The sequence below is a fragment of the Lepisosteus oculatus genome, chromosome 4 (assembly GCF_040954835.1).
Source record: "Lepisosteus oculatus isolate fLepOcu1 chromosome 4, fLepOcu1.hap2, whole genome shotgun sequence".
Lineage (NCBI taxonomy): Eukaryota > Metazoa > Chordata > Actinopteri > Semionotiformes > Lepisosteidae > Lepisosteus > Lepisosteus oculatus.
The window spans coordinates 1,605,123-1,616,885 of NC_090699.1; the positions used below are offsets into that span (position 1 = coordinate 1,605,123).

An 11,763-nucleotide genomic window follows, 5' to 3' on the forward strand; every position below is an offset into this window, starting at 1 on the left:
TGGGGCAGGGAGACAATGGGGCAGGTCTCAGACTGGGGTACAGAGGCAGGTCTCAGACTGGGGTACAGAGACACTGGGGCAGGGAGACACTGGGGCAGGTCTCAGACTGGGGTACAGGGAGACACCAGGGCAGGTCTCAGCCTGTCTCTCTCAGACTGACCTGACCTTCGTGGGCAGTGTGTTGCAGTGTGTTGCTCACTCCCCTGTCCCTCTCAGACTGACCTGACCTTCGTGGGCAGTGTGTTGCTGTGTGTTGCAGTGTGTTGCTCACTTTCCTGTCCCTCTCAGACTGACCTGACCTTCGTGGGCAGTGTGTTGCAGTGTGTTGCTCACTCCCCTGTCTCTCTCAGACTGACCTGACCTTTGTGGGCAGTGTGTTGCTGTGTGTTGCAGTGTGTTGCTCACTTTCCTGTCTCTCTCAGACTGACCTGACCTTCGTGGGCTGTGTGTTGCAGTGTGTTGCAGTGTGTTGCTCACTCCCCTGTCAATTCAATTCAGTTCAAGGTGCTTTATTAGCATGACCAATGGGTACAATCAGTGTTGCCAAAGCAACACTCTCTCTCAGACTGACCTGACCTTCATGGGCAGTGTGTTGCTGTGTGTTGCAGTGTGTTGCTCACTCCCCTGTCTCTCTCAGACTGACCTGACCTTCGTGGGCTGTGTGTTGCAGTGTGTTGCAGTGTGTTGCTCACTCCCCTGTCAATTCAATTCAGTTCAAGGTGCTTTATTAGCATGACCAATGGGTACAATCAGTGTTGCCAAAGCAACACTCTCTCCCAGACTGACCTGACCTTCGTGGGCTGTGTGTTGCTGTGTGTTGCTCACTCCCCTGTCTCTCTCAGACTGACCTGACCTTCGTGGGCAGTGTGTTGCAGTGTGTTGCTCACTTTCCTGTCTCTCTCAGACTGACCTGACCTTCGTGGGCAGTGTGTTGCTGTGTGTTGCAGTGTGTTGCTCACTTTCCTGTCTCTCTCAGACTGACCTGACCTTCGTGGGCAGTGTGTTGCAGTGTGTTGCTCACTCCCCTGTCTCTCTCAGACTGACCTGACCTTTGTGGGCAGTGTGTTGCTGTGTGTTGCAGTGTGTTGCTCATTTTCCTGTCTCTCTCCGACTGACCTGACCTTCGTGGGCTGTGTGTTGCAGTGTGTTGCAGTGTGTTGCTCACTCCCCTGTCAATTCAATTCAGTTCAAGGTGCTTTATTAGCATGACCAATGGGTACAATCAGTGTTGCCAAAGCAACACTCTCTCTCAGACTGACCTGACCTTCGTGGGCTGTGTGTTGCTGTGTGTTGCAGTGTGTTGCTCACTCCCCTGTCTCTCTCAGACTGACCTGACCTTCGTGGGCAGTGTGTTGCTGTGTGTTGCTGTGTGTTGCAGTGTGTTGCTCACTTTCCTGTCTCTCTCAGACTGAACTGACCTTCGTGGGCAGTGTGTTGCTGTGTGTTGCAGTGTGTTGCTCACTTTCCTGTCTCTCTCAGACTGACCTGACCTTCGTGGGCAGTGTGTTGCAGTGTGTTGCTCACTCCCCTGTCTCTCTCAGACTGACCTGACCTTCATGGGCAGTGTGTTGCTGTGTGTTGCTGTGTGTTGCAGTGTGTTGCTCACTCCCCTGTCTCTCTCAGACTGACCTGACCTTCGTGGGCAGTGTGTTGCTGTGTGTTGCAGTGTGTTGCTCACTTTCCTGTCTCTCTCAGACTGACCTGACCTTCGTGGGCAGTGTGTTGCAGTGTGTTGCTCACTCCCCTGTCTCTCTCAGACTGACTTGACCTTCGTGGGCAGTGTGTTGCAGTGTGTTGCAGTGTGTTGCAGTGTGTTGCAGTGTGTTGCTCACTCCCCTGTCTCTCTCAGACTGACCTGACCTTCGTGGGCTGTGTTGGCATGCTGGACCCCCCAAGAAAGGAGGTCACTGGCTCCATCGAGCTCTGCAGAGAAGCTGGCATCCGGGTCATCATGATCACCGGTGAGAGAGACAGGCGCTGTCTGAGCTGTCTACCCCCTCCGACCCCCTCCGACCTCCCTCCCCTCTCTCTCTCTCTCTCCGACTCTCTCTCTCTCCTCTCTCTCTCTCTCTCTCTCTCTCAATTCAGTTCAATTCGAGGTGCTTTATTAGCATGACCGATAGGTACAATCAGTGTTGCCAAAGCAAATAAAAATAATAAAATTAACATAGAACAAAACAAAAAATAGAAGTAAAATAAAATCTACAATGTTACAGACATTTACAACAAAGACATATTATATAATATCGACATATACTGTAGGCGGCTGGAGCATTATTGGGAGACGGACTCACTGTTCCTCAGGCTGTGACAGGAGATCACATACTGGGCTGCCAGATCAACTGAGTTCCCTCCTCCCTCTCCCAGTAGGATTGGGACCCGTTGTGACTCTGGCAGGTGTGGGAACTCTGGGATTAGATTTCTGAGTTTAGGGAAGAATGTTTCTCTAATCCCAGAGTATCTGTCACAGTGCAGTAGGAAGTGCACCTCTGTCTCTATTTCTCCCCGCTGGCAGTGGGAGCACAGCCTGTCCTCTCTGGACAGCCAGGTCTGCCTGTGTCCAGTGTGTGTGTCCAGGCTGTGGTCACTGAGCCTGTCCTCTCTGGACAGCCAGGTCTGCCAGTGTCCAGTGTGTGTGTCCAGGCTGTGGTCACTGAGCCTGTCCTCTCTGGACAGCCAGGTCTGCCAGTGTCCAGTGTGTGTGTCCAGGCTGTGGTCACTGAGCCTGTCCTCTCTGGGCAGTCAGGTCTGCCTGTGTCCAGTTTCTATGGCCAGGTTGTGGTCACTGAGCCTGTACTTCGTCAGGGTCTATTATTGTTTGTTATTTTTTATTTTGGTCAAATATTCAGCTAGTGTGTATTGTCTATTTAGGGTTCTGTAGCATTCCAGTTGATGTTGTGTTTGTGTGTGTGTCCCAGTGTGTGAGACATTGCTGTTTGATCTGTGCTGTGATGTGGTTGAGTCTGGGTTGTGGTGCTCTAGCAGTGCTGTCCTGAGGCTGGTTAGTGTTGGTGTGGCTCAGGTCAGTGAGCCTCAGGACCAGCTGGCTCAGGGGGCTCTGTTTTGGGCTCAGCTCTTGGCTCAGCAGGGCTTTGTGGTGGTAGGAATTTTGGTCGCTGTTTTTTAGGTGTAGCCAATACTTTAATACTCTTTTCTGTATGTTTATCAATAGTGGGTACTGGCCTAATTCGGCCCTGCACCCGTTGTTAGGAGTTTTTCTCTGCACACGGAGGATGATTCTACAGATCTCCATGTGCAGAGTTTCTGTGGGGTGTTTGTCCCATTGGGTGTAATCCTGGTCTGTGAGGGGACCCCAAACTTCACTGCCGTACAGGGCAATGGGTTGGATTACACTTTGAAATATTTGGAGCCAGATTCTTGTTGGTGGGTTGATGTTGAAGAGCCTCCTTCTTATTGCGTAGAAAGCCCTGAGTGCCTTCTCTCTCTCTCTGAGCCTCCCTCTCTCTCTCTCTCTCTTTGAGCCTCCCTCTCTCTCTCTCTCTCTGACCCTCTCTCTCTCTCTCCCCCCCCTCTCTCGCTCTGTCAGGTGACAACAAGGGCACCGCAGTGGCGATCTGCCGGCGCATCGGGATCTTCGGCGAGGATGAGGATGTCACGGGCCGGGCCTACACCGGGCGTGAGTTCGACGACCTGCCCCCTGCAGAGCAGAGAGAGGCCTGTCGCAGGGCCTGCTGCTTCGCCAGAGTCGAGCCCTCTCACAAGAGCAAGATCGTGGAGTTCCTGCAGGGCTACGACGAGATCACTGCCATGGTGAGACAGGCCACCCGTCTCTCTCTCTCAGTGCCGTGCAACTTAACCTCTCTCTCTCTCTCCGTAGTGTTATACAGTACCTGTCTGTCTCTCCGTTTCTAGGTGCAGTTATCCTGTACCTGTCTGTCTCTCTGTCCTCTGTAGTGGTATACTGTATCTCTCTGTCTCTCTGTCTCTCTGTCTCTCTGTCTCTCGGTGAAGTTATCCTGTACCTGTCTGTCTCTCTGTAGTGTTATACTGTCTCTAGGCAGTGCTGTACTGTACCTGTCTGTTTCTCTCCGTAGTGTTATACTGTACCTGTCTGTTTCTCTCTCTCAGTGCAGTGTTATGCTGTACCTGTCTGTCTGTCTCTCGGCGCAGTGTTACGCTATACCTGTCTCTCTCTCTCGGCGCAGTGCTAACGCACCTGTCTCTCTCTCAGACGGGAGACGGAGTGAACGACGCTCCTGCCCTGAAGAAGGCGGAGATTGGGATCGCTATGGGCTCCGGCACCGCGGTGGCCAAGTCCGCCTCCGAGATGGTGCTGGCGGACGACAACTTCTCCAGCATCGTGGCGGCGGTGGAGGAGGGCCGGGCCATCTACAACAACATGAAGCAGTTCATCCGCTACCTCATCTCCTCCAACGTGGGCGAGGTCGTCTGGTCAGTACAGCAGAGCCCGTCTCTCTCTCCGGGCAGCGTGTCTGTATGAACCCCCCTCTCTCTCAGTGCAGTGTTAATGTACTGGAGTGTCCAGTCAGTGTGTCTGTATTAACCCCTCTCTCTCTCTCAGGGCAGTGTTAATGTACTGGAGTGTCCAGTCAGTGTGTCTGTATGAACCCCCCTCTCTCTCTCAGTGCAGTGTTAATGTACTGGAGTGTTCAATTAGTGTGTCTGTATTAACCCCTCTCTCTCTCAGTGCAGTGTTAATGTACTGGAGTGTCCAGTCAGTGTGTGTGTATTAACCCCTCTCTCTCAGTGCAGTGTTAATGTACTGGAGTGTCCAGTCAGTGTGTGTGTATTAACCCCTCTCTCTCTCAGTGCAGTGTTCATGTACTGGAGTGTCCAGTCAGTGTGTCTGTATTAACCCCTCTCTCTCTCAGTGCAGTGTTAATGTACTGGAGTGTCCAGTCAGTGTGTCTGTATTAACCCCTCTCTCTCAGTGCAGTGTTAATGTACTGGAGTGTTCAATTAGTGTGTCTGTATTAACCCCTCTCTCTCTCAGTGCAGTGTTAATGTACTGGAGTGTCCAGTCAGTGTGTGTGTATTAACCCCTCTCTCTCTCAGTGCAGTGTTCATGTACTGGAGTGTCCAGTCAGTGTGTCTGTATTAACCCCTCTCTCTCTCAGTGCAGTGTTAATGTACTGGAGTGTCCAGTCAGTGTGTGTGTATTAACCCCTCTCTCTCTCAGTGCAGTGTTAATGTACTGGAGTGTCCAGTCAGTGTGTCTGTATTAACCCCTCTCTCTCAGTGCAGTGTTAATGTACTGGAGTGTCCAGTCAGGGTGTGTGTATTAACCCCTCTCTCTCAGTGCAGTGTTAATGTACTGGAGTGTCCAGTCAGTGTGTCTGTATGAACCCCTCTCTCTCTCTCAGTGCAGTGTTAATGTACTGGAGTGTCCAGTCAGTGTGTCTGTATTAACCCCTCTCTCTCTCAGTGCAGTGTATAACCCTTCTGTCTCTCTCTCTCTCAGTATCTTCCTCACAGCGGCTCTGGGTCTGCCTGAGGCTCTGATCCCAGTCCAGCTGCTGTGGGTCAATCTGGTGACAGACGGGCTCCCAGCCACGGCTCTTGGCTTCAACCCCCCTGACCTGGACATCATGGGCAAACCCCCCCGCTCCCCCAAGGAGCCCCTCATCTCCGGCTGGCTGTTCTTCAGATACCTGGCCATCGGAGGTGAGCAGTCTGTGTGTCTGTGTGTCTGTGTGTGTCTGTGTGTCTCTGCCTGTCTCTCTCTCAATTCAATTCAATTCAAGGTGCTTTATTAGCATGACCGATGGGTACAATCAGTGTTGCCAAAGCAAATAAAAATAATAAAATTAACATGGAACAAGACAAAAAATAGAAGTAAAATAAAATCTACAGACATATTACAGACATTTACAACAAAGACATATTATAAAATATTGACATATACTGTAGGCGGCTGGAGCATTATTGGGAGACAGACTCACTGTTCCTCAGGCTGGGACAGGAGATCACATACTGGGCTGCCAGATCAACTGAGTTCCCTCCTCCCTCTCCCAGTAGGATTGGGACCCGTTGTGATTCTGGCAGGTGTGGGAACTCTGGGATTAGATTTCTGAGTTTAGGGAAGAATGTTTCTCTAATCCCAGAGTATCTGTCACAGTGCAGTAGGAAGTGCACCTCTGTCTCTATTTCTCCCCGCTGGCAGTGGGAGCACAGCCTGTCCTCTCTGGACAGCCAGGTCTACCTGTGTCCAGTGTGTGTGTCCAGGCTGTGTCACTGAGCCTGTCCTCTCTGGACAGCCAGGTCTGCCTGTGTCCAGTGTGTGTGTCCAGGCTGTGTCACTGAGCCTGTCCTCTCTGGACAGCCAGGTCTGCCTGTGTCCAGTGTGTGTGTCCAGGCTGTGGTCACTGAGCCTGTCCTCTCTGGACAGCCAGGTCTGCCTGTGTCCAGTGTGTGTGTCCAGGCTGTGGTCACTGAGCCTGTCCTCTCTGGACAGCCAGGTCTGCCTGTGTCCAGTGTGTGTGTCCAGGTTGTGGTCACTGAGCCTGTCCTCTCTGGACAGCCAGGTCTGCCTGTGTCCAGTGTGTGTGTCCAGGCTGTGGTCACTGAGCCTGTCCTCTCTGGACAGCCAGGTCTGCCTGTGTCCAGTGTGTGTGTCCAGGCTGTGGTCACTGAGCCTGTCCTCTCTGGACAGCCAGGTCTGCCTGTGTCCAGTGTGTGTGTCCAGGCTGTGGTCACTGAGCCTGTCCTCTCTGGACAGCCAGGTCTGCCTGTGTCCAGTGTGTGTGTCCAGGCTGTGGTCACTGAGCCTGTCCTCTCTGGACAGCCAGGTTTGCCTGTGTCCAGTGTGTGTGTCCAGGCTGTGGTCACTGAGCCTGTACTTCGTCAGGGTCTGTTTCTGTTTGTTGTTTCTTATCTTCTCTCTCTCTCTCTGTCCCTCTGGCTGTCTGCCTGCCTGTCTCTCTCTGTCTGTATTAACCTCTCTCTGGCCCTCTGCCTGCCTGTCTCCCCCTGTCTGTATTAACCTCTCTCTGGCCCTCTGCCTGCCTGTCTCTCTCTGTCTGTATTAACCTCTCTCTGGCCCTCTGCCTGCCTGTCTCTCTCTGTCTGTATTAACCTCTCTCTGGCCCTCTGCCTGCCTGTCTCTCTCTGTCTGTATTAACCTCTCTCTGGCCCTCTGCCTGCCTGTCTCTCTCTGTCTGTATTAACCTCTCTCTGTCCCTCTGTCTGTCTGCCTGCCTGTCTCTCTCTGTCTGTATTAACCTCTCTCTGGCCCTCTGCCTGCCTGTCTCTCTCTGTCTGTATTAACCTCTCTCTGGCCCTCTGCCTGCCTGTCTCTCTCTGTCTGTATTAACCTCTCTCTGGCCCTCTGCCTGCCTGTCTCCCCCTGTCTGTATTAACCCCTCTCTCTCTCTCCCAGGTTATGTGGGTGCGGCGACAGTGGGCGCCGCAGGCTGGTGGTTCCTGTACGCAGAGGACGGTCCTGCAGTGACCTATTATCAGCTGGTGAGCCGCGGGCATCCTTAGCCTCCCCCGTCCACCTGTCGCTGTGCGGCGAGCGCTCAGTGCGCTGACCCGTCTCTCTCTCTCTCTCTCTCCCCCGCTCAGTCTCACTTCATGCAGTGCACAGAGGATAACCCCGACTTCGAGGGCATTGAGTGCGAGGTCTTCGAGTCCCCCACCCCCATGACCATGGCCCTGTCGGTGCTCGTCACCATCGAGATGTGCAACGCCCTCAACAGGTCAGGGGGCGAGTCCGCGCGGCCGAGACTCTCCGCCCGGGCCGACCGGAGAGGACGACGGGAGCACCCCGACCCGGGACAGCGCCTCGGCGCGCCTGACTGACCCCCGGTGTTGCCACGCCGAGGCGCCGGACGCCTGTGGCCAGCCCGCCGGGAGGCCCGGCCCACCTGCAGGCCTGGCTGTGGCCCGGGCCGCGCCCCAGGTGGCGCAGGTTTCCGGAAGCCAGTCCTGGTATCGCTGGAGTCCCTCCAGGGCTCCGGGCCCAGGCTCGGGGTGCAGGCGGGGGTTCCCCAGTCCTGCCGCGGGGGACCCCGGACCGGCTGGCTGTCGTCGCGCCCGCGCGTTTCCCGTCGCGGCTGGGTCAGAGGTACAGCAGGCAGCGGGGGGGGGGCGGAGCCCAGGGCCCAGCTGGAACAGAACCAGCAGGCCTGTGGGTCAACAGGAGCAGGCTAGAACCCGGACCAGGAAGGGGACAAGCGGGTCCAGAGGCTGTGTGTTTCCCCGGCGCCGTGCTCCTGTTCCTGCCTGCTCCCTGGGCCGGTCCCGGTCCCGGTGCTGCCCAGCGTGACTCTGGACCCAGGACGGGCTGGCGACTCGCCCCAGCCTGCTCTCAGGCCCGCGTCGGGACAGCGCGCAGGGTTCGAGGCCGGAGAACTAACCCCCCTCTCTCCCGCAGCCTGTCGGAGAACCAGTCGCTGGTCAGGATGCCCCCCTGGGTGAACTGCTGGCTGCTGGGGGCCATCTGCCTGTCCATGTCCCTGCACTTCATGATCATCTACATCGACCCCCTGCCTGTGAGTCCCTCAGCCCCAGTGTCAATGTACTGGAGTGTCCAGTCAGTGTGTGTGTATTAACCCCCCTCTCTCTCAGTGCAGTGTTAATGTACTGGAGTGTCCAGTCAGTGTGTCTGTATTAACCCCCCTCTCTCTCAGTGCAGTGTTAATGTACTGGAGTGTCCAGTCAGTGTGTGTGTATTAACCCCTCTCTCTCTCAGTGCAGTGTTAATGTACTGGAGTGTCCAGTCAGTGTGTCTGTATTAACCCCTCTCTCTCTCTCAGTGCAGTGTTAATGTACTGGAGTGTCCAGTCAGTGTGTGTGTATTAACCCCTCTCTCTCTCAGTGCAATGTTCATGTACTGGAGTGTCCAGTCAGTGTGTCTGTATTAACCCCTCTCTCTCTCAGTGCAGTGTTAATGTACTGGAGTGTCCAGTCAGTGTGTCTGTATTAACCCCTCTCTCTCTCTCAGTGCAGTGTTAATGTACTGGAGTGTCCAGTCAGTGTGTCTGTATTAACCCCTCTCTCTCTCAGTGCAGTGTTAATGTACTGGAGTGTCCAGTCAGTGTGTGTGTATTAACCCCTCTCTCTCTCAGTGCAGTGTTAATGTACTGGAGTGTCCAGTCAGTGTGTCTGTATTAACCCCTCTCTCTCTCAGTGCAGTGTCAATGTACTGAAGTGTCCAGTCAGTGTGTGTGTATTAACCCCTCTCTCTCTCAGTGCAGTGTTAATGTATTGGAGTGTCCAGTCAGTGTGTGTATTAACCCCTCTCTCTCTCTCAGTGCAGTGTTAATGTACTGGAGTGTCCAGTGTGTCTGTATTAACCCCTCTCTCTCAGTGCAGTGTTAATGTACTGGAGTGTCCAGTCAGTGTGTGTGTATTAACCCCCCTCTCTCTCAGTGCAGTGTTAATGTACTGGAGTGTCCAGTCAGTGTGTGTGTATTAACCCCTCTCTCTCAGTGCAGTGTTAGTGTACTGTCCAGTATTAACCCCTCTCTCTCTGTCTCTCAGATGATCTTCAAGCTGACCCACCTGAACATCACCGAGTGGATGGTGGTCCTGAAGATGTCCCTGCCTGTCATCTTCCTGGATGAGCTGCTCAAGTTCATAGCCCGCAACTACCTGGAAGGTGTGACCTCTGACCCTGATCCCGATCCCTGACATACACTCGTCCCCCCTGCTCAAGTGTCCCCATGTTCATCACATCCACTGGGAACGACGCCCCAGTACCTGTGCACTTGCGTTCCTCTTCATCTGTCTAAAATGTTGCCCTGAACCCCGATATCTACTGCCACCTCAGACTCCCCTGTGAAGGTGCTCTCCTTTCCCGAGCACTCTCCCTGTGTCCCCCCCTAACTCTCCCTCCCGCTGACCGAGTGTGACCCCTCTGTCCCCGAGACCCCTCTCACTCTCTCCTCTCTCCTTCCATTTCAGCCTAATCCAGTTTCCCTCCACTTCCTCTAACAAAGGTACCCAGAGTGCTCTGTGCTCCCTGTCTAAAACGCATGTCTCTCTGCCCAGCTGTCGCGATGTGACCTGTCTGTCTGCTGTCGGGATGTGACCCGCCTCGCTGCCCTGTCTGTCTGCTGTCGGGATGTGACCCGTCTCGCTGCCCTGTCTGTCTGCTGTCGGGATGTGACCCGCCTCGCTGCCCTGTCTGTCTGCTGTCGGGATGTGACCCGTCTCGCTGCCCTGTCTGTCTGCTGTCGCAATGTGACCCGTCTCGCTGCCCAGCTGTCGCGATGTGACCTGTCTCGCTGCCCAGCTGTCGCGATGTGACCCATCTCATTCCCGTCTGCTGTCGTGATGTAACCTGTCTTGCTGCCCAGCTGTCACAATGTGACCCGTCTCACTGCCCTGTCTGCTGTCGCAATGTGACCTCTCTGCCCAGCTGTCGCGATGTGACCCGTCTCACTGCCCTGTCTGTCTGTCTGCTGTCGCGATGTGAGCCATCTCACTGCCCTGTCTGTCTGTCTGTCTGCTGTCGCGATGTGACCCGTCTCACTGCCCTGTCTGTCTGTCTGCTGTCCCGATGTGAGCCGTCTCACTGCCCTGTCTGTCTGTCTGTCTGCTGTCGCGATGTGACCCGTCTCACTGCTCCCTTGTTCCTCCGCAGAGAGAGAGAACAGTCTGGCCATGAAGAAGTGAAAGGAGAGAGAGGAGGAGGCGATGGGAGAGGAGCCAGCCAGCGGAGGGGCCAGAGTCAGGAGGGAAGAGAGAGAGACTTCGATTCAATTCAACTGGTTCATTAACGTGTTCACATAGAGACAGAGACGAGGAGTTCTGTAATAATGTTATTAATAAAACTGTATTCTGGAGATGTTGTCCGCTCATTCGTTTATACACGCTGTCCACACAGTACATCTGTGTCCCCTGTCCACCCCTCTCTCTCTCTGGTCATCTGTATCCACTGTTCACCTGTCTCTCTCTCTGGTCATCTGTATCCACTGTCCACCTCTCTCTCGCTCTCTCTCTGGTCATCTGTATCCACTGTCCACCCCTCTCTCTCTCTCTGGTCATCTGTGTCCACTGTCCACCCCTCTCTCTCTGGTCATCTGTATCTACTGTCCACCCCTCTCTCTGGTCATCTGTGTCCACTGTCCACCCCTCTCTCTCTCTCTGGTCATCTGTGTCCACTGTCCACCCCTCTCTCTCTCTGGTCATCTGTGTCCACTGTCCACCCCTCTCTCTCTCTCTGGTCATCTGTGTCCACTGTCCACCCCTCTCTCTCTGGTCATCTGTATCTACTGTCCACCCCTCTCTCTCTCTCTCTGGTCATCTGTGTCCACTGTCCACCCCTCTCTCTCTCTGGTCATCTGTGTCCACTGTCCACCCCTCTCTCTCTCTCTGGTCATCTGTGTCCACTGTCCACCCCTCTCTCTCTCTGGTCATCTGTGTCCCCTGTCCACCCCTCTCTCTCTCTGGTCATCTGTATCTACTGTCCACCCCTCTCTCTCTCTGGTCATCTGTATCTACTGTCCACCCCTCTCTCTCTCTCTGGTCATCTGTATCTACTGTCCACCCCTCTCTCTCTCTCTGGTCATCTGTATCTACTGTCCACCCCTCTCTCTCTCTGGTCATCTGCATCCACTGTCCACCCCTCTCTCTCTCTCTGGTCATCTGTATCCACTGTCCACCCCTCTCTCTCTCTCTGGTCATCTGTATCTGATGTCCACCCCTCTCTCTCTCTGGTCATCTGTATCTACTGTCCACCCCTCTCTCTCTCTGGTCATCTGTATCTACTGTCCACCCCTCTCTCTCTCTCTGGTCATCTGTGTCCCCTGTCCACCCCTCTCTCTCTCTGGT

The 11,763-nt window shown here is 54.3% G+C and overlaps 1 protein-coding gene across 2 annotated transcripts in view; it reads left to right on the forward strand.

Moving 5' to 3' along the window:
- Positions 1–10,775, forward strand: part of LOC138238244 (sarcoplasmic/endoplasmic reticulum calcium ATPase 1) — a 51,715-nt gene extending 40,940 nt beyond the window's left edge. Inside the window, exons 15-24 of one of the 2 annotated variants that reach the window (XM_069188333.1) lie at positions 1,850–1,961; positions 3,548–3,771; positions 4,193–4,413; positions 5,444–5,646; positions 7,361–7,446; positions 7,549–7,682; positions 8,360–8,477; positions 9,469–9,586; positions 9,892–9,926; positions 10,574–10,775. In XM_069188333.1, coding sequence (XP_069044434.1) covers positions 1,850–1,961; positions 3,548–3,771; positions 4,193–4,413; positions 5,444–5,646; positions 7,361–7,446; positions 7,549–7,682; positions 8,360–8,477; positions 9,469–9,586; positions 9,892–9,896 — 1,221 coding nt within the window. In that variant the 3' untranslated portion in view covers positions 9,897–9,926; positions 10,574–10,775. The remainder of the gene's footprint in view (positions 1–1,849; positions 1,962–3,547; positions 3,772–4,192; positions 4,414–5,443; positions 5,647–7,360; positions 7,447–7,548; positions 7,683–8,359; positions 8,478–9,468; positions 9,587–9,891; positions 9,927–10,573) is intronic. The other variant, XM_069188332.1, reaches the window with a different exon arrangement.
- Positions 10,776–11,763: the final 988 nt, after the last annotated feature.